General features: G+C 49.8%; 1 protein-coding gene across 7 annotated transcripts in view; it reads left to right on the top strand.

The window, feature by feature from the left end:
• The window catches only part of PARP4 (poly(ADP-ribose) polymerase family member 4), a 2,748,946-nt gene that overhangs the window by 2,257,085 nt on the left and 465,125 nt on the right, over window positions 1-26,736 (top strand). For all 7 annotated transcript variants that reach the window (XM_069639202.1, XM_069639198.1, XM_069639200.1 and 4 more), the window contains one exon: window positions 22,176-22,619. In XM_069639202.1, the coding sequence (XP_069495303.1) occupies window positions 22,176-22,619 (444 nt within the window). The remainder of the gene's footprint in view (window positions 1-22,175; window positions 22,620-26,736) is intronic.

The following is a 26,736-nucleotide window of genomic DNA, read 5'->3' as shown; positions in this document are numbered from 1 at the left end:
ATAACTAAAAGTGCTTCCAAGGGATTGGGTCCTCCGACGTATTCCATATCTATGACAGGTAATGTCCACAGCTGTGCTGCTTCAGAAAATCTTTGGCGTCTGCGTCCTGCGTCGATGATGTCGATGGGCCGTCCCCGAGGACCTCCTCCGACGGCCGACGTCACCCGATTTGATAAGTAGGATGCACGACGTTCCGTTTTTTCCGCGAACATGTTCGCTTCGTGAATCTCGGTACGCCTCGACTCGTTGGAGTTTGCTGTTTTCTATTCTCGGTTCGTTGAACCTGTTCATTTTGTTGTGAAGACCTGTTCGTGGCGATGTCTTTCTCGTCTTCAACCCCGCGTCCGGGCTTCAAGAACTGCGGGGACTGTGGGTCCAAGATGTCGGTCACGGACTCGCACGACGCCTGCCTCTGGTGCCTCGTGGAGGCCCACCATACGGACGACTGTGTCGACTGCCAGTCGCTCACTGCAAAGGCGTTGCGGGAACGCAAGAAGAAGCTGTCGGTAGGCCGGGTGTCTAAGCCCCGGAAGTCGAGGTCTGCGGGGCTTTCGACGGATGACTCGAGGGGCGACTCTCCGCGTCATTGTCGGAAGTCCGGTGGGTCTCCTTCCAGGAGTCGGTCTCGCCACTCCTCCTCCTCTTCGAGGCATTCCAGGAAGCGCCGGCATAGGTCGCTTTCCCCGTCCTCTTCCGAGGACTCCGCCCTTCGGCGGGTCGCTTATCCCTCCATGCAAGCGACACCGGAGGAATGGGCTTCCTTCGGGAAGCAGATGCTAGCGATTCTGGAATCGCAGGGCACTGGTCCGTCCGCGTCTCCGAGTGGGGTCAGTCGGCACCGGTCGAGAGACACCGCTCGTACGCCTTCGGGCTCGAGTGGTCGGCACGGCTCGCGGGAGAGGTCCCGCTCCGACAAGGGTAGCCGTTCTCACCATGCCCGTGCCAGGTCCCGGTCCCCGACGCGCTCGAGACCATGTGATCCTGTGCCGTCTTCGAAGAAGACGTCGACGCCTGTGGCGCCGAGGTCGTCGATGATTTCTTTTGAGGCTCCGCCTCCGAGGGAGTCGTCGACTAGGTTGTCTAGAGACACCCTCGGAGCTCCGGCTTCGAGGACTGTGTCGACGACGCCAATGCTGGCGGCGCTGCAGCTGACGTTGATGCCGATTCGCTCGACGTCGACGCCTTTTCTGTCGATGCCGGCGCCGACTCATTCGGCGCCCTCAACGCCTTTTCTGTCGACGCCGGCACAGATTTGCTCGGCATCCTCGACGCCTTTCGAGGCGGTGGTGTCAGAGGGGTTTGCCCGTAGAAAGGCGATGGCTAAGGTCCGGCACTGCTTTGGTCCACAGAGGTCTTCCTCTCCCCGCCTGGAGTACATTTCAGAGGGTGATGAAGGCTCTGTTGGCGGCCTGGTTCCGGTTACGGTTCCAGATGACCTTATCTCGGGTCATAGCCAATTTGATGACCTGCGGCAGTCGCTGCATGATGCCAGTGGACTGGACAACTCTCCGGAGGTGGAATTTTGCAGGCCAGAGCCTGGCTCTCATGCCGATTCTTCATATTGGCGCCTTATGTCTCGGGTTACCGAGTACTTGGGTTGGTCACTCCCCCAGGGGAGTTCGTTCAGGATGATCTCACGGACATCCTTGATCTCGGTCCACCCACTGACCCGGTTTTGCCTTTTCATATGGCTCTGCAGAGAAGGGTGGCGGCGGCTTGGACTGCTCCGGAGAGTCTCCCGGCAGTGGGCAAGTCTTTGTCTCGAAAATACCGTCCAGCCAGTAGCGACCCCTGCTACTTGTCTAGGCACCCCATCCCGGAGAGTTTGGTTGTGCAGGCGGCTACGGCCCCGGCAAAGCAGGCGTCGTATCCTACCATCCCCCCAGATAGGGATGACAAACGTTTTGACGGCTGGGCGAAGAAAGTGTTTTCTTCGGGGGGTATGGCTCTTCAGGCGGCCAACTCCATATGTGCCTTGTCTCGTTTCACACACACTCTGTGGAACTGTGTTGCATTAGCGGCTGATCATATTCCCGAAGGGGAAGAACGGGATGATTTACTTGCTATGGTTCAGGATGGCAAGGATGCTATGTGTGAGGCCGTTCAGTCGGGTTTGGACTTGGCGGATTGTGTCAGCCGGTCCATGGTGGCGTGCACCGTAATGCGCAGGTTTGCGTGGTTGCGGAAGTCTGGGTTCGCTCCTGATGTGCAGTCCCGGCTCCTCAACATGCCGTTTGACGGTGAACACCTTTTTGGCAGCAAGGCTGACGAGAGCCTTGAGAGGTTGCAGACCTCCAAAGCTCCAGCGAAGTCGCTGAGCGCTGCAGTTCGCCAACCTCCTCGCCTTTTTGTTCTAGGGGACAGCAACGGAGGGGAGGTTCCTTTCGCTATTACTCGTCCTTCAGTAAAGCGAGGGGAGCTAGCAGTCAAAGAGGCCATCGTAAGAGTGCCAGAGGTGGAAACAAAGGTACTCGAGGTGCCAAGGCCACTCGGGCAGTTGCCTCTTTGCCCTCAGGCAACGCTGCAGCCGCTACCACTCAGTCATGAGGCCAGGTCCCCTGGTTCGCCGGTTGGGGGAAGGCTGGCGCAGCATCTTGTAGAGTGGCAAGCCATTACTTTAGATGTGTGGGTTCTGGAGATCATAACCCACGGCTACTGTCTTCCTTTTCGGCAGAGGCCTCACGACAATCCACCAGGGAACCTCTCTTTGAAGTGTCCAGATCCGCTCCTTGCGAAGGAAATTCAAGCCCTGCTGGAGAAAGGCGCCATAGAACTGGTGCCTGTAGCGGAGAGGAACAAGGGATGGTATTCCCCTTATTTTTTGATTTCGAAGAAAGACGGGGGATTGAGACCCATCATGGACTTGCGCGGTTTGAACAAACTCCTCAGGAAGGGCAAGTTCAAGATGGTGACTCTTTCTCAAGTCCTCCAGGCCCTTCAACTTCTGGACTGGTTGGTGTCTCTCGACCTCAAGGATGCTTACTTCCATGTGCAGATCCATCCCAAGCACAAGAAGTACATGAGGTTCGCGGTTGGTGACTCGCACTTTCAGTTTCGGGTCCTGCCATTCGGATTGACCTCCGCCCCGAGGGTTTTCACCAAGCTCATGGTGGTGGTGGCAGCGCATCTCAGGAAAGGGGGGATTCACGTCTACCCCTACCTGGACGATTGGTTGATCAGGGGGAGCTCTCCCGAGCAAGTCCTGGATCATCTGTCCGTCACCTGCCACTCCCTTCACAGGCTGGGCTTCTCCCTCAATTTAAAGAAGTCCCATTTGACACCAACGCAACGGCTCCAGTACATCGGAGCAGTGCTCGACACGTCGCTGGGGCAGTGTTTTCCTCCTCAAGTGAGGGCTCTTCACATTCAGCAGATGGTGCACAAGTTTCAGCTTGCCCAGAATCTCCCAGCGTCCGAATTCTTGAGACTGCTCGGCCTCATGGCATCCTGCATTCTTCTGGTGCCAGAGGCTCGTATGCAGATGAGATCTTTGCAATGTGCACTCAAGCTCCAGTGGTCTCAGTCCTCCGGCAAGCTGTCGGACCCTGTTCAGGTGCCGCCCTCGGTAGCCTGGGACCTTCTGTGGTGGGCCGTCGAGGGCAATCTGATGAAGGGGGCCGCATTTTGGCTGCCCTGGCCGGAGGTGATGATCGTGACGGATGCATCCCTCACGGGATGGGGAGCTCATGCCAACGAGTTGACAGTCAGCGGTCGTTGGTCTCCATCGGAGTCCAGACTCCATATCAATCTGTTGGAGCTGAGGGCCGTCAGGCTAGCCCTGACGGCTTTTCTGCCGACTGTGCGCGGAAAGAGTGTCTTGATTCTAACGGACAACACGGTGGCCATGCACTACCTCAAGTAGGAGTGGGAGCTGGCTCAGGAGATTCTCCTGGAGATCTTCGCCCTTTGGGGGACCCCTCAAGTGGATCTCTTCGCCTCCAGTGTCAACTGGAAGTGCGAAAGGTTTTGCTTGTGGGAATTTCCTCCAAAAGGAGCTTTAGGAGACGCGTTCGTGGTGGAGTGGTCATTCCCACTGCTGTACGCGTTTCCTCCAGTCCCCGTCATCCCGCAAGTGCTGCGGAGGTTACGGAGGTTCGGTTCCCGGATGATCCTCATTGCTCCCGTGTGGGCCCGGAGGACGTGGTACCCGGACCTTCTAGACTTGTCCATCTGCCCTCCACGTCGTGTTCCCTACCAAGACAATCTACTCTCATGGGAGGGGGCTCAGGTTCTCCATCCAGAGGTCGGATCCCTCAATCTTCACGCTTGGCTTCTGAAAGGTTGAGGTATAAGGATTGGGACCTCCCTAAAGACATGATGGAGGTGTTGCTCTCGGCCAGGCGGCTGGCAACTAAGTCTCTGTACCGTTGCCGTTGGAGAAAGTTCTGCGACTGGTGCAGAGTTCAGAATGTGGATCCTTTTGAATGTGACATTCCCATGGTTCTGTTTTTTTTTTGCTTTCTTTGGCCCACAGGGGCTTGCAAATGGGGACCATTAAAGGTTACCTGGCGGCGGTGTCCATATTTAAGCGCTCGTCTGAAGAGTGTTCCTATTTTAAGATTCCTTTAATTTTGCAGTTTTTGAAAGGGTTCACTAATGTGTTCCCTCCGTCACCTTTTTTGGTGCCAGGTTGGGATTTGAACCTTGTTCTTAAGTTCCTTATGGGTGCTCCGTTTGAGCCTTTGCATTATTGCCCTTTGAGGCTGTTGACTCTGAAAACTGTGTTTTTGGTTGCGGTTACTTCCGCTCGCAGACTGAGTGAGTTACAGGCACTTTCAGTTAAGCCACCCTTCACTGTGTTTCATAAGGACAGGGTTGTCCTTAGAGTTCGTCCTTCTTTTCCTCCGAAGGTGGTTTCGGAATTTCATTAGAGCCAGAAGGTTGTTCTTCCGGCGTTCTATCCTCCTCCACATCCTGGTAAGGAAGAGGGGAGGCTCCATAGGCTTGATCCTCGAGAGCGTTGAGCTTTTATATTTCGCGCATGTCCCGGGTCAGAGTGGACGATCAACAACTTTTCATTGGTTACGCTGGAAAGCGTTTGGGACAAGCTGTGATGAAACAGACTTTGTCTCGTTGGATTATTTTAGCTATATCCGAGTGTTACCGCTTGGCGGGTAAGGACCCTCCGGCTGGCTTGCGGGCCCATTCTACCAGAGGAGTGGCTGCGTCTACTGCCCTGCAGAGGGGAGTTCCTATTCGTCACATCTGTGATGCAGCCACCTGGGCTTCAGTACATACTTTTGTACGTCACTATTCCCTTGATTCCATCAGAGGGCAAGATCTGGCCTTTGGCAAGGCAGTTCTCTATTCCGCAATTTGATTGGGCATGCTAAATTTGTATTCTAAATTCTTTCCCACCTCCTTGCTTGGTACTGCTTTGGGAGTCTGTCATAGATATGGAATACGTCGGAGGACCCAATCCCCTCGAAGAACAAGTTACTTTCTTACCTGGTAACGTTCTTTCAATGGGATGGTCCGATGATGTATTCCGTATCGCTCCCTCCCTGCCTTCCCCGCTGCAGAATTTCTTTTGCGATTGCAGCTTGCGTTCCGCAAGGCCTTGTGTGTCTGACTGGCAGAAAACTGGTGGCACACGTTCTGGGAAAAAACTATAACTGAGGCTATGGGCGTTGTGCGTCCTACTTATCACATCGGGTGACGTCGGCAGTCGGAGGAGGTCCTCGGGGAAGGCGCATCGACATCATCGACGCAGGACGCAGACGCCAAAGATTTTCCGAAGCAGCACAGCTGTGGACATTACCTGTCATAGATATGGAATACGTCGTCGGACCATCCCATCGAAAGAACGTTACCAGGTAAGAAAGTAACTTGTTCTTCTGAGGCAAAGGTTAGCTTCCGAGTCAATTATAAAGTGGTTGAATACAACATTACTCTGAAACAAAGTGACTAAAATGTTAATAATCGTGAGATGAGTAGAACATGCATTACCCAAGCCAAGAGGGGAACAAACATTGCCCAAAACAACAATGAATGAAACCTTTCCCAAAAACAGAGTAGTGAAAGCTTTGTCCTAGGTTAAGAATGATACAAGCACTGCCCAAGAGGTGTACACGCATTGCCTAAAGCCAAAAGAGACTGACAGCAAGTTCTATGACTAGAATACGCTGGTTGGCAAGTTACAAATATGCAAAGACAAGGTTGGGCAGAGGGAGGTTTTCTGTTTCTGATTGTTCTCTACAAATTGATATAACTCACATTGCCAAAGCCAAGAGGGGAAAGGGAGAATTACATCCCAAAAGGCATTTTGGTTGTTGCAGACAGACAAGAGTGGCAAAGAGGCTGCTGTGAGGGGTAAGTAATGTGAGATTCATGACTGTGTTTAGTTTTCGCAAGATTCAACATTTTACACAAAATTATAAAATACACCCTAACTAAACCTATTCTACCAGGGAAATCCCTACCTACTACTCTTGGATCTAAGGGAAGCCTCCTAACATTCACAAAACTAACCCTCAATCTAAACAACATAAACATTCAAAGCAACATGAAAACAACAAAATAAAAAGTATCCAACCAGTATCTTGGATGACTTCTAAGATCAAGCACTGCCCTCTTACTAGTGATTCCAACCTCCAACTCAGTCAGGATTGGAGGATCCACCTTCTCAACCTTGGCACCAACTCTTTGGAACTCACTCCCCCCACACATTGGACACATCTAAGACTACATGGCCTTCCGAAAAGCTCTAAAAACCTGGCTCCTTCCGTAAACCTGAATAAAACCATGTGAGGCCGCTGAAACCCTACAACACCATGGACCACGACCTCAATGAAATTACACTGAAAAGTAACCACAGCCTTCGGACAAATGTTCGAGGAGATGCTGAGCAATTACACCACTGAAAGCGACTAAGTCACCAAGACAGAATCAGGAAACAGTTACCATAGATGACAACCTTGGCGTCCTGCATGTGCTAGATATATGATTGCTGACTATACGCGTCCTGAGTCTACTACACATGCCTAGCTGCCGCCTGTCCCATCGCCCTCTGCATGCAGCTATCACTAAATGCATGAATGTAATCTGGCACAGTGGGCTGGTAAGAATAACACCTCCACTCCAGACACTCAACTCTCCTATCACTATGCTCACTCTCTTCTCTACTCTACATCAACACACAAGCAACGCAGCTACACCCCTTGATCAATTTCGGCCTAGCTGCTCACATATGAACAATACTCAATGAACAACTCAACATCCTGCTAGAATGCAGCTATACCCCACGATAAGCATCCTACACAGGCATAATGCTGCCAAGATGCAGTCCCAAAGACCAACCACCAGACTGCACATATTCAACTGATCTCTCATTACCTCCACACCTAGTGTTAGAATGCAGCTACCATCAGGCAATCGCATCAGCTGCTCACATATTGAGTGCACCCAAGCATAATACCCTACTCTCTCGACTGACCTGGAATACGGTCCCAGAGGGCATTCAACCCACAAGTGCTTTGAGGTCATACCAATGATATATAGAGTGCTATATAAAAATGCAAAATAACATAACATAACTTCTGATGATCGTGGGCAGACCTTGCTCCCCAAGAATGCCCCAAAGTAAATCTCTTCCAAGGAAAAGAAAAGTCTTGAACAAAGTCTTGAAAAGTTCCAAACAAGCAAAAGTTCACACACAAATAAAAATACACTGGTAAAAGTTCCTTCGTTGCTTGTTGAAAAGATCCTCCTTCCCAGTTCCACAAAGAAAATAACTACACCAATGAGGATTCCTGGATGATTACCTCCCAGTAAAGAATGGGTAAAGTTGGATGGAGACAAAAGTACCACTTCTGTTTACATCAACTCCTCTGCTTTCAAATTCTGCGGATCTTTCATGCACAGTTTGTCAGGATGCTTCTGCTTAAGGTTTTCTCTTTCTTCAGTAACTTCTTTCTTCTATTCCTGCTGTGGGACCAGGCTCCCTTGCTCCACAGTTGACTTCTGCTTCTACTACTGCAATTGATATGGTTCTGACAAGAAAGGTTGACGTCCACAGTTCTACTGCTGCTACTATGACTTACAATGTCAGGAAAATTTCACTGCTGCTACTGCAAATTCAACTTTAGGCAACTTCAACAAGATTTCTTTGACCGCTGCAGGTTGGCAAGGCACTCCTCTCTTTTGTCTGGCTCGAAAGTGCAGCTTCTTTGCCTTTCCCTCTGTCTCGCAGCTACCACAAAATCTGCTCTAGTTTCCAGACTATTTCTCATCCATTCAAACAGTCTCGGCCAAGCAGATTTAAAACAACTTCTTTTAACAAGCACCGAACTCCCTTCCCCATCTTCATGTACACATGTTCTCCAGTGGTTACCCCAAAGCTGCTGTGCCACTCTTATAGCTTTGGGTAACCTTGTCAATTTAATATTAGAGGATTCTCAGGTAACAACTTCAGAATAATGGTGTATAGTTCTTAAATAAGCAGAATTTACTTTAACAGAGTTCACTCTATCGGCTTGGGTAGTGCTTTTTCTTTTGTTCAGCTTTGGCCACTGCTACGACTTCTACTGCTAGTGTTCAAAATGTTACAAAATGTGGGTTTCTTAATGGAAATTAAATTAGACACACACACGTTTTTGTGCTAGTCTTGAACTGCCACTTCAAAGGATGCACGTTCCGACCTTTCGGTAAGCTTTCAGCCTCCAAGGTGTCGGGAAACACTGTTGCTTACTCTTGTAACATTTCGGGAAAGCCAGTTCTGCTTCAATAACTGAACCAGCAACATTCTTCTTGTTAATAGGAGCCACGCGACCGCTCAGCAGCAACTTATTTCTAATAATGGGGAAAAGAGATGCTTTCACTACGCGTGGGTACTTCAGTTTAACAATAGCAGATGTTACATTTGCCTTATTAGAAAGACTTCCCACTTCTGATAACAACTTCTTCTTACTTAGATGCATATGCAAGTGCGATAAAAGCTGGTAACAGTTACAGGTAAGGTATTCCTGTTAGGTTGGAGTCTGGGGCTTCCTTTTTCCGACTCCCAATTACAATGACTGCAGGGCTGCTTCCCGGCTTTGTTTCTTCTCCTGCTACCGCTATGGGCACTCTTGGGACCCACACCTTTCTGCTGCACAGGTGTCTCCGATCTGGCCTCATTAAGGGAGAGTCTTCCACTCTCCAATGTTTCTTCTCCTGCTACTGAAACAGGCACTCTTGGGATCCACACTCCTCTGTTGCACGGGTGTGTCCAATCCGCCTTCATTAAGGGAGAGTCTTTCACTCTCCAGTTTACCTCGGCTTGAATCTGCGTGCGGTCCTTGGGAGAATGCACAACTTCAGCTCTGCATTCACTCTAACTAGGCACACCTGGAAAGACTTCCTGTTTCTTCCAGTCTCTCCCAATGCTGCCACAGCCTAACAGAGTTTGTGAGCACAGGACCAACTCAGAGCCTGCAGGTGAAATTTGCCCTTCCTCTGCTCCGGTGTTCCTTCTGTGGTCACACTTCCTTGTGAACTTCCAGCCTAGTGATCTGCTTCTTCTGCTGACCTTCCAGCTCCTGCTATAGCTTCTTTCTACTGCTCCTCCCTGCGGCAGCCTTTTATGCCCCTTATGCCCCTCAGGTGGGTTAATTGGTTTCAGGTACAGGCCCCTGGGGCTAATTGCCTGACCTTGCCAAAAGCTATTAGACTTACCTGCCTGACCCTGACTTCTGCATGCCTCTTCAGCCCACTTTTTCTTCACAATCCCTGAGGGATTCTTGGACATGTAGTCCACTATAGACACATTCAATTTCTCTACTTCTTTCAAAGATTTAAAGATGGATTTTCTTTATTTTTTTATTTCTTTTTATTTACTTGTTTGAATCTCGTTCTGATTTTTACAAGGTGAACAATATGAAGTAGAAGTATAAAAAATAAAAAGTAAGGAAAAAGGAAAAGTAAAACATTTGGTTTTTCGGTCAAGTTCTCCAATTACCAAATGTTTGTCCTCTTACAGGTCAAGGGAAGGATACATTTCCTTTTTTCAGTTGTCGACTTTTCCCTCTTGCTTAATTAAAAGGATCTGTTCCATGATTTTCGCCGTCACAGTAATCCATCAGGTCTTTTCCCCGCTGATCAGGCGAGCCCACCAGAAATCCTCCTCAAAGATGTACAACAAGGCAAAGTGATTTTTCAGATACGGTGCTCTGATATTTTGCGTTCCAGGACAGTAAGAGGTGCCATGTTGTTTCAATCTGATCCTTATTCTCACCAAATCTGCATAGAAGGTTCAAGCACACTCTTATAAAGATGTTCTTTAGTGCTCTGTTCGGGTACTTTTCATAAATTCCTGTATTTTATTGAGTTTCCTCATCTGTGGCGGCAGGTGAGTTGTCAGTTTGTATTCCAGTGCTGAGTCTAAGTTGTGGATCCAATCTAGTTCTTCCATTTTTCTTTTCACTTTTTTTTTTTGAAAATCAATTTTATTAAGTTTCCTTGGTGCATAACGAGGTTACATTCTTGCATTGCATTTATTAATGTGAGTTAACATAAAGAGAAAACCAGACGAAACACACCCCATGCCCCCCCCCCTCCCTCTCCCTCCCCCCACCCCCCTTCAGTTCGCGCTTACATAGCCTTGATAAACACTTGCACAACGGGCTCTCTTAATGATGGAGGCGTCAATACAATATGCGTGTGGCACGCCAGAGTCATATGGGCCAAACGAGTTCAGTTCTCAGCCGGGTCCTTGGCCCATGGTCCCACATCCGTGGGGAGGAGGGGAATCCCTCAGCTCAGTCTTCAGGACCTAGACCACTCGGCCGTACTTATCAAAGAAGGGGAGCCAAATTTCCTCGATACTGGACTTAGACTCATCGAGCAGGTGTGTGAGGAACTCCATGTCGTAGATGGCCCTTACTTTGGTCACCCAGGTTTTTTCCCCTGGCATTCTCGGGTGTTTCCATTTCTGCGCTAGACAGCATCTAGCTGCTACCAGCATCACCTGGAGCATGTGATCATGAGTGTTACCCCGGTCCTCTTCGTTACTAATCCCGAAGAGGAAGAGCCACGGGCAGGATACTCGTTCTATCCCATCTACCCCTTTGATCCAGGTCCGCACCTTGTCCCAGTATTTCTGGACCACTGGGCATCCCCACCACATGTGGATATAGTCACCTCTCTCTGTCCTACATTTCCAACAGTGTGGGTCATATCCTGGACGCATTTTGGCTATTCTTTGCGGGGGGTAGTGCCATCTATGTAATATCTTGAGGGCCTGATGGCGATATTGGAGGGAGGATGTGGATCGATTGGCCCGTCTACACATCTCTGTCCATCTCTCGTCATCAATTTCCTCGCCCAGGTCCCTACCCCATTGTATGCGTGCTGGTGGCGGGTCTCGGGGGATGGAGAACAGAAAGAGCTTGTATAGGCGGGAGATTATCCCCTTGGAGCCCCTTGCGGTCAGAAGGAGTTTTTCAAAGTCTGTGAGTTCCCTCCTGAGGGTATCACCCCAAGATGGTTCCGTGAGGGCACCCTTAAGCTGAAGATATCGGAACGGGGAAAGCGTGCCTATTCCCAGGGCTTCCTCAAGGTCCTTCAAGGGGAGGAAGGAGCCCCCCACCCACAACTGGCCGGTCCTACTAAGGCCCGCCTCGAACCATGTCTGGTAGGCTGCTGGTTCCGCTATTTTGGCCAGGAAAGGAGGGGCCCAGATGCAGCTCAAGGGGGAGGGCCATGTCGTGAGCCATCTATAGTAACCTCCCTCTCTCCACAGGGACCACAGTACTCTTAGAATCGGGTGGTTCAAGACTGATCTGGGGATCGTTCTCCTTGGGACCCAGAGCCATTCCTCTAGTGTGACGGGCGCCAGGGGCCTATTGTCCATGGCTACCCACTGTTTTTTCGGTCCCGGTGAGAAGTGATCGACCAGGATCCTCAACTGGGAAGCCCTATAATACGTCTCGAGATCAGGGTAGCCCACCCCTCCATCTTCCTTGGTCCTAGTCAGAACCTCGTATGAAATCCTGTGTTTTTTGCCCTGCCAGAGGAATCTAAGGAGGATGCGTTTTGTCTCGTCAAAAAAGGCCTTGGGGACTTGGACCGGGAGCATTTGAAAGAGAAACAGAAATTTTGGGAGGATAACCATTTTTATAAGGTTAAGGCGTGCCATCCATGAGAGACCCGTTCCCGCCCACCTTTCTATGTCTCTCCTGATTGCTGACCAGAGGGGGGGGAAGTTGGCCCCATACAGGTCCTCAAGGTTACGTGTGATTTGGACTCCCAAGTAACGGAACCCCTCATCGCTCCGCTTGAAGGGGAGACCCTCCACAAAGGTCACCTCCGTGTCTGGCAGGTTCCCACCCATGAATGCGACCGATTTGTCCAAATTAACCTTATACCCCGATAGTTCTCCATATCTTGCGAGGCCCTGCAGAACCCGAGGGATTGTTTGGGACGGTCTGGTGACATAGAGCAGGGCGTCATCCGCAAAGAGGCAGATCTTGCAGTGCATATCCCCCATCTGTACACCACTGATGTCCGCATCATTGCGGATCGAGATTGCCCACGGTTCCATCACCAATGCGTAGATTAACGGAGACAGGGGGCATCCCTGCCTCGTGCCACGTTCAAGGGGGAATTCCCTAGACTCAATCCCGTTAGCCACCACTCTGGCCGAGGGGGAGGAGTAGAGCGCGGATATCCATCCCAACCACCTTGGACCCATCCCCACTGACAAGAGAACCTCCCTCATGAAAGCCCAGCTGACCCTGTCAAAGGCCTTCTCCGCGTCAAGAGCCAGTAGGAGAGCGCCTTCATTCCTGGCCTCGGTCGTGGCCAATACATGGAGGGTCTTCCTTAAATTATCGGAACCCTGTCTATTGAGGACGAATCCCGCCTGATCAGGATGTATCAGGCGTGGGAGGGAGTTTTCCAATCTGGAGGCCAGGATCCTAGCAAAGATCTTGGCATCTAAGTTGAGAAGTGAAATGGGTCTGTAAGACCCACAAGCTGCCCGGTCTTTACCAGGTTTAGGTATGACGGTGATGAGGGCCTGTAGGAAAGTCGGGGGGATCGTGTCGTTGCCTCTAATTTGGTTGAACAATTTGGTCAGGGGCTTCACTAAGGTGGACTGGGTCTGTTTATAGAAATCCGCTGTGTAGCCGTCAAGGCCAGGAGCCTTTCCGGCCTTCAGTCTCTTGATGGCACCCTCCACCTCCTCTTCTGAAATTTCCCCCTCGAGGGCCTCCAAGTCCTGGTCGGTCAGTTTGGGGAGGGGGTGTTCTGCCAGGTAGGAGGCAATGTCCTCCCGAGATTCGCCCGCTTGCCTAGAATAGAGTTTGCTGTAGTACTCAGCAAAGCATTCCGTCACTTCATGCCGGTTCCCATGAACCCTGCCCTCTTCGTCGGTCAACCGGGTAATCCCTCTCTCCACTCTACACCCCCTCGACCTCTGAGCCAGCAGAGTGCCTACCCTGTCGCCCTGTTCGTAGTATCTCTGTTTGGTATATCGCATCCTCTTAACCACCTCCCCTATGAGAACCGTATGGAGCTCCTGTCTTTTGCCCTGCATCTCGTCCAATAGTGCCCTCCGGTCCACTCCCGGGACTCCCAGTCTGGCCCGCAAGATCTGCAGCTCCCCTCGGAGTCTGCTCTCGATCAGGCCCCTCTCTCTTTTACGCCTCGAGCCCTCCGCTATGAGGAGGCCTCTGAAGGTGGCCTTCCCCGCTTCCCATACCATGGACATGTCCGTCTCCCCCGTGTCATTTGTCTCGAAGTAGGCCAGCATTTCCTGCTTCATGAACTCACGGAATACTGGATCCCTAAGGAGCGTGTCGTTGCACCGCCATCGAGCCGATCTCGGGGCGATGGGCAGGGACCAGTTAGCTATAAGTAGTTCATGGTCCGACCACGTTATGGTCTCGACTTTTGGTTGGGTCATCGCCCCATCTCCCTCCTCTGAGGCCAACAGAAGGTCGATTCTGGTGTAGGTGCAGTGCGGGGGAGAAAAGAATGTGTAACCACCCTGGGCCGGGTACGCCTTGCGCCAAACATCTACCCAGTAGTGATCCTTCAAGAGGTTCTGCAAGGCCAGGTTATCCCTCGTGATCCCCTTGGGTACCCCACCTCTGGCGGACCACCAGTCCAGTTGGGGGTCGGCTATGAGATTAAAATCACCCCCGAGAATCATGGCCCCCTCGGCCCATTCATCCATGACACCAAAGATCCGTGTGAGGAACTCCACCTGGCCCGTGTTGGGCGCGTATACGGTGGCGAGAGTAACTCGCTGCCCCTCGCAAAGCCCCTTGACACCCAGAAATCGACCCCCAAACCCCCTCTTGGTTTCCACCCCCGTTAGTTGGAGAGCCCTTCCCAGGAGAATGCCCACCCCCTCCTTCTTCGAGGTCGGGTGTGAAGCCCAATAGTTGCTACCGATGTCTTTCCCCTTGATTCTGGATTCCCTCCCGCGCTTATAATGTGTTTCCTGTAGAAATAGGACCGTCAGGTGTTGTTTTCGGAACATGTTGCCCGTGAGGGATCTTTTATTTTGAGAGTTTAGACCCTTGACATTTAACGTGCCCACCTTCCCTTCAATCGTTGTCATCATACCGTGTGCGTATTCTGAACCCCTCGTGGTGATTGAATTTTAGTGCCCCTTGCCAAGCGTATTCTTGCGGTCTGAACTGAATTTCCCCCTGAGTCCCCCAAACTACCCCGTTATCCCCCCCATCCCCTCCCCCCTTGCAACTGACCCCCCTCCCCGTGTCTTCCCTCCCCCCTCCCCACCCTTGTACCTTGAGGCGTCCGTCCACTCTCCCCAACATGTGTTGGGGCCGGTCAACGAACCACCAAGGACTCCAACCCCAGCCCCGGGGTTTTCGTGTGTCTGGAGAGTCCCAGATCGCAAGTCCGATTCAGGTCGGCCCCTGCAGGCCTTCGGTGCACTTAACCGAGACAAAAACCAGAGACCCCGCCCGGGCCCTCAACCCACAACCAGAAACCCAAACGCGGGGCAACACAAATAAACAGTTAACTTTTTAACATAATGGTCTGCCGACCCAAGGTCCGGTGGGCCAAACGCGACACCGCCACGGTGTCCGTTCAAGGCAGTTCGTGGGCCCGGGGCCTCCTGCGTCCGTACCCTGAATCGTCTCTCACCTCATGATTTTCTCTCCTTCCAATCGAACGTCATTTTCATGAGTCAGTGTGATTTTCCGGGTTCATCGACGGGTGTCTGGTTTTCCGAAACTTTCGGGCCCCCTTGACCTTAGATTTCCCACTGTGATTTCCTGGGCCGTCGGGACCCCTAGGGGGGTCCCGTGGTCCTCCCTCCTGGGCGCCCGAATGGCCCGCCTGGTCGTTCACCAGATCGTCCGTGGCTCTTCGTATGTCCTCCTCCGACACCAGGTGGTGTTTCTCACCTAGCCACTCAAACTCCAAATAGAAGGGGTGACCCCACCGATATCGGACTCCTTTTCCCTGCAACCATCTTGTGAGTGTGCCGCATTTCCTCCTCATTGACAGGGTTAGGGCCGAGAGGTCTTGGAAGATGGATACCTTTGAATCACCGTACTGTATGGTGCCAAGATGTCTCGCCTTTTCCAGGATTCTGATCTTGTCCCTGTAGTAGTGCAGCCGAACCAGAACCGAGCGTGGGCCTCTGCCTCCCCCCCCCGCTCGGTGCACCCTGTCGAAGTTGGTCGCCCCCACGTCTTCCGTTCCCAGGGCGATCCTCACGATATCGTGCACTTTGCCTTCAAGTCCTTGTACGGATTCGCCCTCAGATTCCATCAGGCCAAAGATTCGAAGGTTGTTCCTCCTCTCCCTATTTTCCATGTCGTCAACCTTGAACCGAAGCTCTTCCTCGCGCCTTTCCATGTCTCGGAGTCTCATGTCCATTTGGGTTTCGAGGAGTGTCGCCGAAAGTTGGTTATTCTCGACGCCCTCCACGCGGTCTTCTAGGGTGGCGACCTTGGTGGTGAGGTCGGCCAGTTTGGCCCCCATGTCTGTCCTCATACCTCGTATCTCCTCCAGAATCGTTTGGATGTTGTTCTGGATAGCCCCCAGATCCGGGGGTGGGACGGTGGGGCTACCGGCGGCCATGGTCCTTTCTTTGGGAACAAGCTGATATTTCAGCAAGTTCTCTCTCCAGTTCATGAGGGGTTCGTGTCGGCCAGTTTACGACGGACGCCGCCTTTCTCCGGGTCAGGCCGGGCCTCGGGCACCAGAGGCGCCGGGCGTGCGTTCCCTGTGTGGGTGGACGGTTTTCTTCAAGTCGGAGGATGCCCAGGGGAGGAAGCGCCGCGGGCTCACCCTCTCGGGCCTATTCGTGGGCGGCGCGGCTCGTGCTGTCTCCTGCGCCACTCCGCGCCAGGTCGTGGGGGAGGGGCAGCCGATATCGCCTTGGTCCGTGTAACTCCGCACAGGAGCGTCGGATCGGAACCAAAGTTGGACCCAGGTGGGGGCCACAGGCTTCCACGTCTTTTGGGGGGGGTCGCGTAGTATATGGGACCCTCGTTTCGCCGATAAATCGTGATTCACCCGGGGCTGGGTGCGGAGCTCGACGTTCAGGCGTCCATCCTGCCCGCGCCCCCTGGTGGCCTCCTCTTTTCACTTTTAATGGATTTTTGATCAATTCCTCTTCCAAGCTTTGGATTTCCGACAGTTTTTCCTTTAAGGCTTTTTCCCACACCTTGAGCATTTTGCAGCATCCTCCTGCTAATTCCACATTGATCAGAGTGAATATCCAGAGACGGTTTTGTAGGAGGGTTTTCCTATAAAGTGTCATTTTCTTCCTTGATATTATTAAAAGAGGAATCATAAGGTTTTACCTTTTGAGAGACCGAAGTGGCAGGAAAAGTCACATTTTTATCGTTCCTTTTGGTATACCTTTTATATTGTGGAGGACATGGAAACCTGGGGTTATAAAAGATTGGTTCTTTGGGTTCAACACTAAATTGAGTCACTCCATCAGAATTTACCCTTTCATCCTTAGCAGGAGGTGGAGATATATCAAAATGGCAATAAGCCAATTCCTCCTCTAAGTCTGTTCTAAAAGTATTCCTCTTCGAGGAGAAATGCTGTGTTTCATCCTGCGAAATCTCCCCACCTCCCTGGGCCTGTTCTCCACCCAGGTGATCCTCCCACAATACACCACCCCCAGGATTGGGATCAGGAATTGTCTGCCCCCTCTTGAGCAACTGGGAGGAGACTCTAGGCAGGGTTTTAGTGGGGGATCTGCAGGATTCTCCACACTGCCCTTCTGGAAAGTGAATGTCAGAAGAAGAGTGTCTTGCTTACTTTAAGGTGTTGAGGTGCACTAAAGTGAATCTTGTCTTATCTCTTTGAAGTCACTAAGAAACAAATTGTTGAATCTGTGGTATTTCCTTTAGTCGTCAGTGAATTTAAAACTTCAGAAGCAGAGTAGAATGTGGAACTATATGGGGCAGGCCAGTAGACCCGCAAAGTGAAGTCTTAAAGAAGTTGACCTGATCTGAGAGTTGTTCAGGTGAAGTATAAGTGCTGTCAAGTCATCCTGACAATGATATACAATGTGTTTCAATAGCCTAACTTGAAACTGTGTTTCATTAACCTAACCAGAAGTTGTGTTTATCAAAACCTAGTAGGGAACTGTGTTTCTTCTTTAACATTTATAAGTTGTGACAAAGCATCTCGGCCTGAAATGACATTGATGCTTTTTGATGAAGTGGATATTAATTATTCAAGGAAGAAGTGGAACCTTTCTTTTGGTTGATCTGTGGTTAACAAATCTTTCTTTTGACATCTTGAAGGAACCAAGAACTGAATTGAGACTTTGTTTAAAACCCATATTTCCTTGTTACTTTTTGTTGAACATTGGAACTGAATCTAATTTGAAACCCTGAGATGGGGAGTTCATCCAGGTTACCAATAAAGACTGAATATATGAGAAGTACAACTGTTGATATTGTTGTGAATTGCCATATATTCTTGGTCTTTTTTATGTTTGTGTGAGGGCCAGATATCCTGGGCCTCATTACACGGATGGCGGAGAACCATGGCGCTATTAGCGCCATGGTTCATGCCGGTAAAATACCGGCACCGCCTTGGGGGAAAGGGGAATTACCGCCCCATTCCAAGGTTGGCGGGGCGGTAATTCCCCCTTCCACCATTGCCCTTCCCCATTCCCATTTTTGCCCCATAGGGCATAATGGGAATGGGGAAGGCGCTAATTACGGTACCGCAAATTGCGGTACCGTAATTAGCTCCCTGGGTCCCTTTGCGGGTTGGTTTTTAACGCCTGCAAAAAGCAGGTGTTAAATCCCCAAACCCGCAAAGGGACCTCGTAGTAAGGCGGTAAAGATTTACCGGTACCGGTAAATCCTTACCGCCATCCGTGTAATGAGGCCCCCTGTGTTAGTGTTTTCCCTTTTTTTATAGGCAGGGAAATCCTCGTCAGAGTAGGGATAGAGAGGCGTTTGATGAAACATATGATTTAATAAAATGACTTATTTTGGAGAAATCATCCACAAATTGTGTACCTCACATTTCTGACCCCTCACATATGTTTCTTGTTTCATTATTGTTTTTAAACCATACATCAGGTCAACTACTGATTACCTAATTATTGCCAGTCAATATTAATCAGTTAATGAAAAGGTGTGCTGACCAGGTTGGAGCAGTAAATATTAATTAATATAATCTACCTCCACAATCCCTCTTTTGCAGGATTCAACTTCTTGGCAAAAAGGCTGATCAGTCATTTGTAAAACTGTGCCTCAAAACACGACACTTTCAAGACATAGCCCTTATTACAAGTATGCTAATTCCAGCAATGTAACGAGCAATTTTTCCGAGCCTGCAAAACTTGTAATGACCCTCATAAGGTCTTGTGCTGGGAGTTCTTTTTAAATCACTCTCCTACAGTGTTCTGTGGGACTGTTAGGGAGAATTCTCATCCTATGTCTAATTTCCCTTACCTATAGAGTCCCCCAGCAGCTTTGCTGGATTTGAAGGGTTTTTTTTTTTCTCCTGCTAAGAGTGAAACTCTCTTTCCCACTCTTAGGCATTTTTGCTATGTGTGTTCTAGGCTATTTTTTTGTTTAATGTCTATGGGGTTTTCTCTCACCTCCATAGGAACCATCTTTATTCACCTGTGTTACACAGCACCCTCCGTGCAGTGACACAGGGGTGTCGTAGCGACCCCCAAACATAGACTCCATACCCTGGGACTGACTACTGTCTCCCAGGGCATGTAAAGTCCCAATTGACTTTACTAGTCGATTTTTATGAACCTAAACCAGTACAAACCATCTTACAATGGAGGTACTGGAAAGGGTTCATAGTTTTTCCTTTATGTAATTTACGAGAGGGTACCGTACAGTCCCTCTCTCAAAAGTTTCTGGCTGGTGGCAGTGATTACTACTGTAAATATTCGACCGCAAATATTTTCCTATGGGATTTTCCCATTGTTCGAGGCTACCACATTTTCTGACAGCCTCTAACATACCGCCGGTGTATTTTTATATTAACTTTAATATAACTTCTTTCTTGTGTCTTTCTCTAAACTCCTAACCCAGGTCGGGGATCCTTTGTTCGTCCTTTTGGCGGGCTTCTGCCAAGAAGCCCTCCTTTCGGCGCCACTGAGTCTGGGGTGAGTCCATTGTGTGGGAGGGGGAGTAGGACCGCTGGACAGGGTTGCCTCAGCTAGGCTGAATGAATGGGGTTCATTTTGCATAAAAGCAGGGTCCTGAGGACTGGAAGAGCAAGACGTCGCCACTGGAACTAAGAAGCCGAAGAGGAGAGAAACCAAAGACATCTGCAACAACTGAACCTCTGGTGAAGCCCCGCTGCAGCGTCTCACCACTTTTCTCCACACAACGAGAGGAGATCTTCATCTGAAAGAGCCTTCTTCCCTTGAGCTGGTGGGGCCAACCAGTTTGCCAATCGCCTTCCCGGACCTGCCTTGGTCGAATCGCCACTACTCTGTACTCGGGGGCTGGATAGCCAGGCACCAGTCCACCCAGACTGCGATTTAAAGGAGCATACCTTTTATTCGCCGGGCAGCACCGCGGATGGTTTCATCCCTAGGTAGTGCAGTAACTCGAACCTTCCTCCACGACGAGAGTCCCTCTTCCTCTGCTGGATCCCCCGAACTGCGGGAACTACCAGGAACAACCGCTGCCTCAGGAGGCACTTCTTTATTTTAAAGGTACATTGTTCTGCCAGGCCGCCCTTTCTTCGCGGTAGAGCTAAAGGTGTTTTAAATCCTTTACCTACCTGTTGGGTTAGCCGCCCCTCTCTCGTAAACATTGTTTTCACCTTCTGCATCCACCTTTTCAAAATTGTTAACCAAAGACTTGACTGCAGCTACAAGAACATTTTGCTCCTGAGCCCTTGCCCTGTACCACTGACTCTGGCACAGGCCTACTGACTCTGGCTAAATTTGTTAGAACTGCCTTCTCTAGATTGCTTCTCAACTAGGACTGTGTTGGTGCATCTACTTCTTATAACCACTCTTTCCTCCCCACTTCTAAACCTTGAGAAATGTCGTTTTGCTCAGTTTTCATTTAAGTATTTTCTATACTGATGCACTACCTTGCTTAAACTGGTTCACAAACTTATGGGAAGTGTTGCTAGTGTGTGTAAGAAGATATTTCTGTATAACTTGTGCTTTCCCTCTCGTGAAAAATTGCTAGAGTGCCATTTGTGTTTGGTTTTCACTGTGCTGTTTTGCTCAGTTTTCACTCTTGCTCAAACTTGTCTACAATTTAACTAGGGAGTTGTGTACACTTTCTTTGACCGAATTTAACTTGCTTTAAGAACTGTGATAAATGTGTCTAACTAGAAGTGTATAAAATAAATATATATTCTTTTTATTACAAAGCTTTGGTCAGTGTTTCCTTGTTTCTTAGTACTGACGGCCTGAAAAACCCTGAATACTGCTCATCTCCCTCTTGAGATAAGTCTGACTGCCCAGCCAGAGCTACCAACTAAATCCTTGTGGTACAGACTGATACCAAAGGGGGTTTATTGCTCTCACCTGTAGTCTTAATCTTCTGTAGTCCTCCCTAAGGGAACTGCACAGGATTCTGCCTAACAGGGACAACATACAAATTCACAAGCAATGTGTTACATCCAGGGTTCCAGTTAAGTGCATAATTACTTAACAGCAAAAATGGAGCAGATAAGTGAACACTGATAATCAAGTACTTTTCCCAAGGGTTTCTGTCTACATGCAGTTGAAGAGAAGAATCCTACTTTGGGTTGTCCATTTTACAGAATGTTCCCAATTATTTACCAAATGTTTTTTTTTTCTGATGAAGAGGATCTACCTTCTATCGTTTCTTTATCAACCCTCTGTCCGGACCATCTAAATTGATACTTTGCCATGATTTCTGAACACACATAAAGTTACAAGCAATCAGTTTTATAGTTCTCTTTGCCACTGTGGGGCAGGAGGAATTGAGTAGATCTGAGGAAAAGGGCCAAATGCTGCACCATGTATGTACCAGAGGCATCATCTTTGGCACCAGTACCACCATTAAATACTTACTCCAGGTTAGAATTTCTCTGACACCTGATGGCTATTTAGAGATTTCTAAATCCAGGCTAAACTGAGGAGCCTTGTGGGAAAAAGATTTATACATCGGAAATCACGTTACTGAAAGAAAGCAATTTTTATATTCACAGCTGGCACTTAACATCAAAAGTGAGACCGACGTGTGTCACTGTGGTTGGTAGTGAGCATAATACTTGTCTCTTTGCTTAACATGCTCTCTGTAATGTCCGCAGCTCTTACAGTGATGTAGGCAGTGTGCCTAGTCAGACTTTCCTGTTTGTTGCTATTTAGCATACCATAACATGACACCACATACAATCCTTTATAACACACTGCACATGTAGAAGGTGACATTTATTTTCTTTAAGAAAGAACAATGATTGTTTTGAGGGCTTAGAGGGAGATATGTATTGCTGTTATTTCTCTATGATAGGCAAGGTAGGAAGTTTCAATAACCCATTCAAAGTGCTGATTTCGGATTGTTCTTGATTACAAAGAACTATATAGGAATTGTTCCTGCCATCTATTTTTACTACATTCTATGATACTACAGTAACAATCTACGTAATCACCAATACCTTTACATTACCATTTTAGCATGCTGTTAGCAATGTTGCTCAAGTTATATGAATCCTTTTTTGTTTCTGTAATGTTCCTATTTTCTTGTTTATCTTCTCGGTGTGCTGAACAGTTTTCTGATGACATCAGTTGTGAAGCATTTGAACTTAAACCAAGTCTTCCCAGAACAATGCCACAATCTCATGATGGAATCATGAAAAGAATACACAGGAGAACAAGTTCAATTAGTAGAATGGGCTCTGCACCTTCCTATCCTGGCAGTCTTTCACAACAACCAGAACCTTCAGTGCTGAACATTGCACTACCAGCACCACTACCACCGCAACCACCTCCACCGGCCCCACAATTTGCAAGACCAATTCCACCACCAAAGCCATTAGCACTATTTGGACTTTTACCACCATCAGCATCCCCGCTGGTTTTACCACAATATCAGTTTTTACAATTCTCGCCGACAGTGGAAGCTACCAAACAACAGGTCTGCTCATACGAGACATTTTATGATCAGTCCCCACTTGATGGAACACCACCACCCTCATTCAGCAGAAGGATTGCCGTAAGTGCCTTTTATTGGTGTTGTTTCCCTCTTTAAACTGCCTAAGTTGTCTTGTATTTGTTTGAAAATGAAAAAGTTAATGTGAGGTTTATATATCAACTGACATCCACGCATGTGGAGGTAAAGTACATAGTTATTCATTTATTTCTGCGAATGTTTTGTAAAAAAGTTTGTTGCTAATAGCCATAGCAAACCCCATATTCTAGAAATAAGAATAGTGTATGTTGCCTTCTTAAGCATGAGTCAGTGCTTGCTTTCGGTCAGAAGATCAGCTACTTTAGTGGTTATTGAAGTACTATGTAAGTACATCTTGTACAGTGACTGCATTGTACAAATCCCCTCATCTTATTAGCAGGTGTGCAGAATATGCCCCAACTAGGGAACCTAACTTCAGGAAAATTGCACACATTGCTTTTAAACTCTTAGATTCCATTGTTCCAATCAGCATCTGCCTAATTTGAGGAAAATAAAATCAACAAATCACAGGCAGTCTGGCTAGCACTCTTTAATGACTGGGCTCAGTCCACACATGTATCTGCACCTGCTCCTACTCTGTGACTGATGAGAATGGGATAGGAGACTCTTGTCCTAAAAACTTTAAAACATAGAGACCTACTTTACACGGAGGACATGCGGTTATATGTAGGAAACAGAAAATGTCAGATAGGGAAAGTGAAGCACATGAGGATACAGTTATTTGCCCAAGATCCAATCGTTTTGGTCAAGTAGGAAAGCTAAGATTATGATGCAAGTGTTCTATTTTAAAGTTACCAACCTATCACTAACATACTCTTATGTCCCATCCCCTTTCCTCCATACTGCATGGGCGTCCCTCACGAGAGACGGTAGACGGAACCTTTTACACCAGAAAAAAACTTCTTCCCTTTAAATTTAGAGGCGCGCGTGGATGCGGCTCTGGGAGCATGCACTGCCCTGACTCCGCCGCTACACCCCAGTCCCCTTTTCTGCGTTGACTGGAACGGGCTGAATTCACCAGCGCTCCTGGGTTTGGCTTCGGCCATGCAATTCCACGCGTGCATACTTCTTCTCTTTGCCTTTTTTTGTCTTTTTATCATTCAGGTACTCGGTCCTCAGGCGTCACGCTCCTCACCCGCGCATGTCGACTTCTACAGGGTCCAGCAGGTGTCCATCCTGCGACGGGCTCTTCCCGACTGAAGACCCCCACGCCCTCTGCCTACAGTGCAATGGACCTGACCACGGCTGGCAAGCTTGTACTGCGTGCAACGCGCTTTCCCCAAGGTTTCTGAAGAACAGACTGGCCAGGTGAAGGGAGCTCTTCCACAGATCGCTTCCAGAGGACCTAAAGGACTTCGTCTATCATCGATCCAATGTCATGACCCTTGCCCCTGGCCTTCACTGGCAAGTCAGCCTTCCAGTTAGGGCCAGGTCAAAGGCCTTAAAACCTCATCCAAGACTCTCTTGGAGTCAGTCCTGGCGCCTTTGGCGCCAGGCTCATAACCATCATGAAGACCAACATTAGGATGGGACTATTTACTTAGGACTATTTAACTTGGGGGGGGGGGCAGCCAACATGGAGGCACACATACAGCTCAGTTGCAAGGAACTGAACTATGCGGTCTAGTCTTTTGGGTATGGCAGGCCTGGGACTACTTTACCAGGACTACTTTGGGTGTGGCAGGCCTGGGACTATTTTACCTGGACTACTTTACCTGAGACTATTTAAACCACACCCAAACAGCAGAACATGCTTTGCGTTATTCTGCTGTGGGCAGCGTAACGCTCACTGTGTCCAGTTCTTTGATGCCAGCTTACCTGAAACGAAGGACCTGCAGAGAGAGAAAGAACACGACGAAACTTACCTGGAACAGTATCCTGTCTTCAATCCATCGCTGACTTCAGTTCCACTCACCTGAAGGTACGAACTCCATCATCCGGCACTGCATGCATCCTGGAATACTATAATCTGGAAAGAGGAGAAAAAAAGACAGCATTAGTAAGCGTTTACTCACGTTTCCTCCTGAATGAAGAAAGCCACACAATTCTTACCTGGGTAGTCATCTCCTGGTCAGTATCATTGCTGGAACATTACGGCACTCAGTGAGGAACATCGCAACCTGCAAGGAGAGAAAAGACACAGGTTAGCAATATAAAAGCGCAGCGCATCGCGCATTACTCACCAGACAGCATCGCGCACAACGCGCTTTCACCTACCGGCCCATGCTCATCTTCATACTGCATGACAACACCAACATTATTTTCCATACCTAAAAGGAAAGAAGCAAGACATTATTATTCGAACTAAGAGGAGCATAAGAACTGCATGTAAAGCCAGTAAAGCAGCAAACCTACGGAGTCGCAGCAGGCCTGGATTCCCACAGGGGGGCTAGCACCAGTGAAGTAACTTGGTCGCTGCTCACCCCCCACATCTACACGCCCCTGCCACGAGGAGCAGGACGGAGAATCCAGCTTTTACAATATTGAGGTGAGGAGAAGGCCCAAGGGGGAGGAAGGAGTTGAGGCCAAGGGAGGTGGGAAAACAAAGACAATCTGATATTGAATCCAGCTCTCCTATATTGCAGACCCATCTTTAACAAGGGGCCTTACCAAGGGACCGGGAAAGGGTTCAAGAATGCAAATCATCCAACCAGGGCTGGGTGGCGTCCCCGTTCATACCAGCTGAGCGTAACATCCAAGCCCAAGGTAGGGCCGCTCTTTTCCAGCGCACCCGGCAAGGGAGACTCCTTCCCAAGGACTCGCCTGCGCGGGAGGGACAGCCCAGGTTCGTACCAGCACAAGTACTGAGGCTGTATCAGCTACTGACCGAGAGGCCAAGGGATCTGTAGAGCCTCCCGGTGAGGATGCTCAGCGACCGGAAGGTCATTTTACCAGGTCTTCACCCGAGGGGCTATGCCCTAGTACAGGCATCATGTCCGAGGGCGCCTTTACGCATTTCTACTGGCAGATCCTCAGAGGGCATAACGCCTACCGGGCCTAGGCCAGAGGAACAGTGTAGGCCCCATGATCCACACTCAAGAGTCCTGGACGGGGCAGGGCCCAGTGAGCCGAGCAACACAATGCAGGCACGTGGAAGGCAGCTCGACAAGATGGCTGCCGCGCCAGAAAATGCAGACATCCGGGAAGGCAGGCAGAGGACCGTGTGTGGGGGTGGGACTGGTGTCAACCAGGTATGTGGCCAACAGCTTATCCTTCCTTTGCGCAAGGCACATTCCTGCTGCGTCCATATGGGTAGGGCACGCAACAGCTACAACAGCCGCCTGCTACCCCGACAATATCGCCTACCACCAATCCATCCTGCGAGGACAGGTTCTTTGAAAAGTTCCTCTGGCTCATGAAATCTCCACAAATGGGGGGCATCCTCAGGGACGCCATCAGGGATTTGCTCCCTCCAATTGTCCCGCTGGCACCTCAGGCCCCAGTACAGGCCACTTTGGTCCCTGGTCATCCTCAGCAGCCCACTCCGGCCCCCCAGCCGATTGAGCAGGCGGTTCCGCACCAGCCTCCTGGCTCTGGTCCCAGAGCCGCAGCCCTCGGCTCCTAGCACTCCGCCTCCGGTGCCGGACCTTCCGGATCTGCAGGTGGACACAGATGAGGAGGAGGACCCCGACACGCCGTCTTCAGCCAAGGCCTTCCACGAACGTCTGGCAGGGCTGGCAGAGTACTTAGGCCTTCCTCAGCCCGAGGTCGAGCAACCAGCAGAGGGGGTCCTTGCGGAAGCCTCACGCTATGTCCCGTTGCCAGAACGGGGATCCCGATGCAGAAGGACATAGTTGCCTTGGCCAAGAAGGGCTGGCTCATGCCCCACTCAGCCCAGCCGGTCAATAAACGCCAGGACACCAAGTACAGGCAGATGGAGGGGGATACACTCTTGCTATCGGGCCATCCTCAGCCACACTCCTCTGTGATAGCTGCAGCATCACTGTACTCCAACCCTCAGGCGTCCTCACTGTACTCCAAGGCGTCCTTGCACCTGCGTTAAGCCAACGGGGATGCCATGCTGGCAGCGGTTAACCAGAGGCTCTGGAGGGAAATTGCAGATTTCCTCCAAGAGCTTCCGGCGCAGAGCCAATCAAGATTCAAGGGGGTAATGGCAGAGGCCAAGATCGTGGCGCAGGAC

The sequence above is a fragment of the Ambystoma mexicanum genome, chromosome 7q (assembly GCF_040938575.1).
Source record: "Ambystoma mexicanum isolate Mex_15411 chromosome 7q, UKY_AmexF1_1, whole genome shotgun sequence".
Lineage (NCBI taxonomy): Eukaryota > Metazoa > Chordata > Amphibia > Caudata > Ambystomatidae > Ambystoma > Ambystoma mexicanum.
This window is presented reverse-complemented; position numbering and strand designations above follow the sequence as displayed.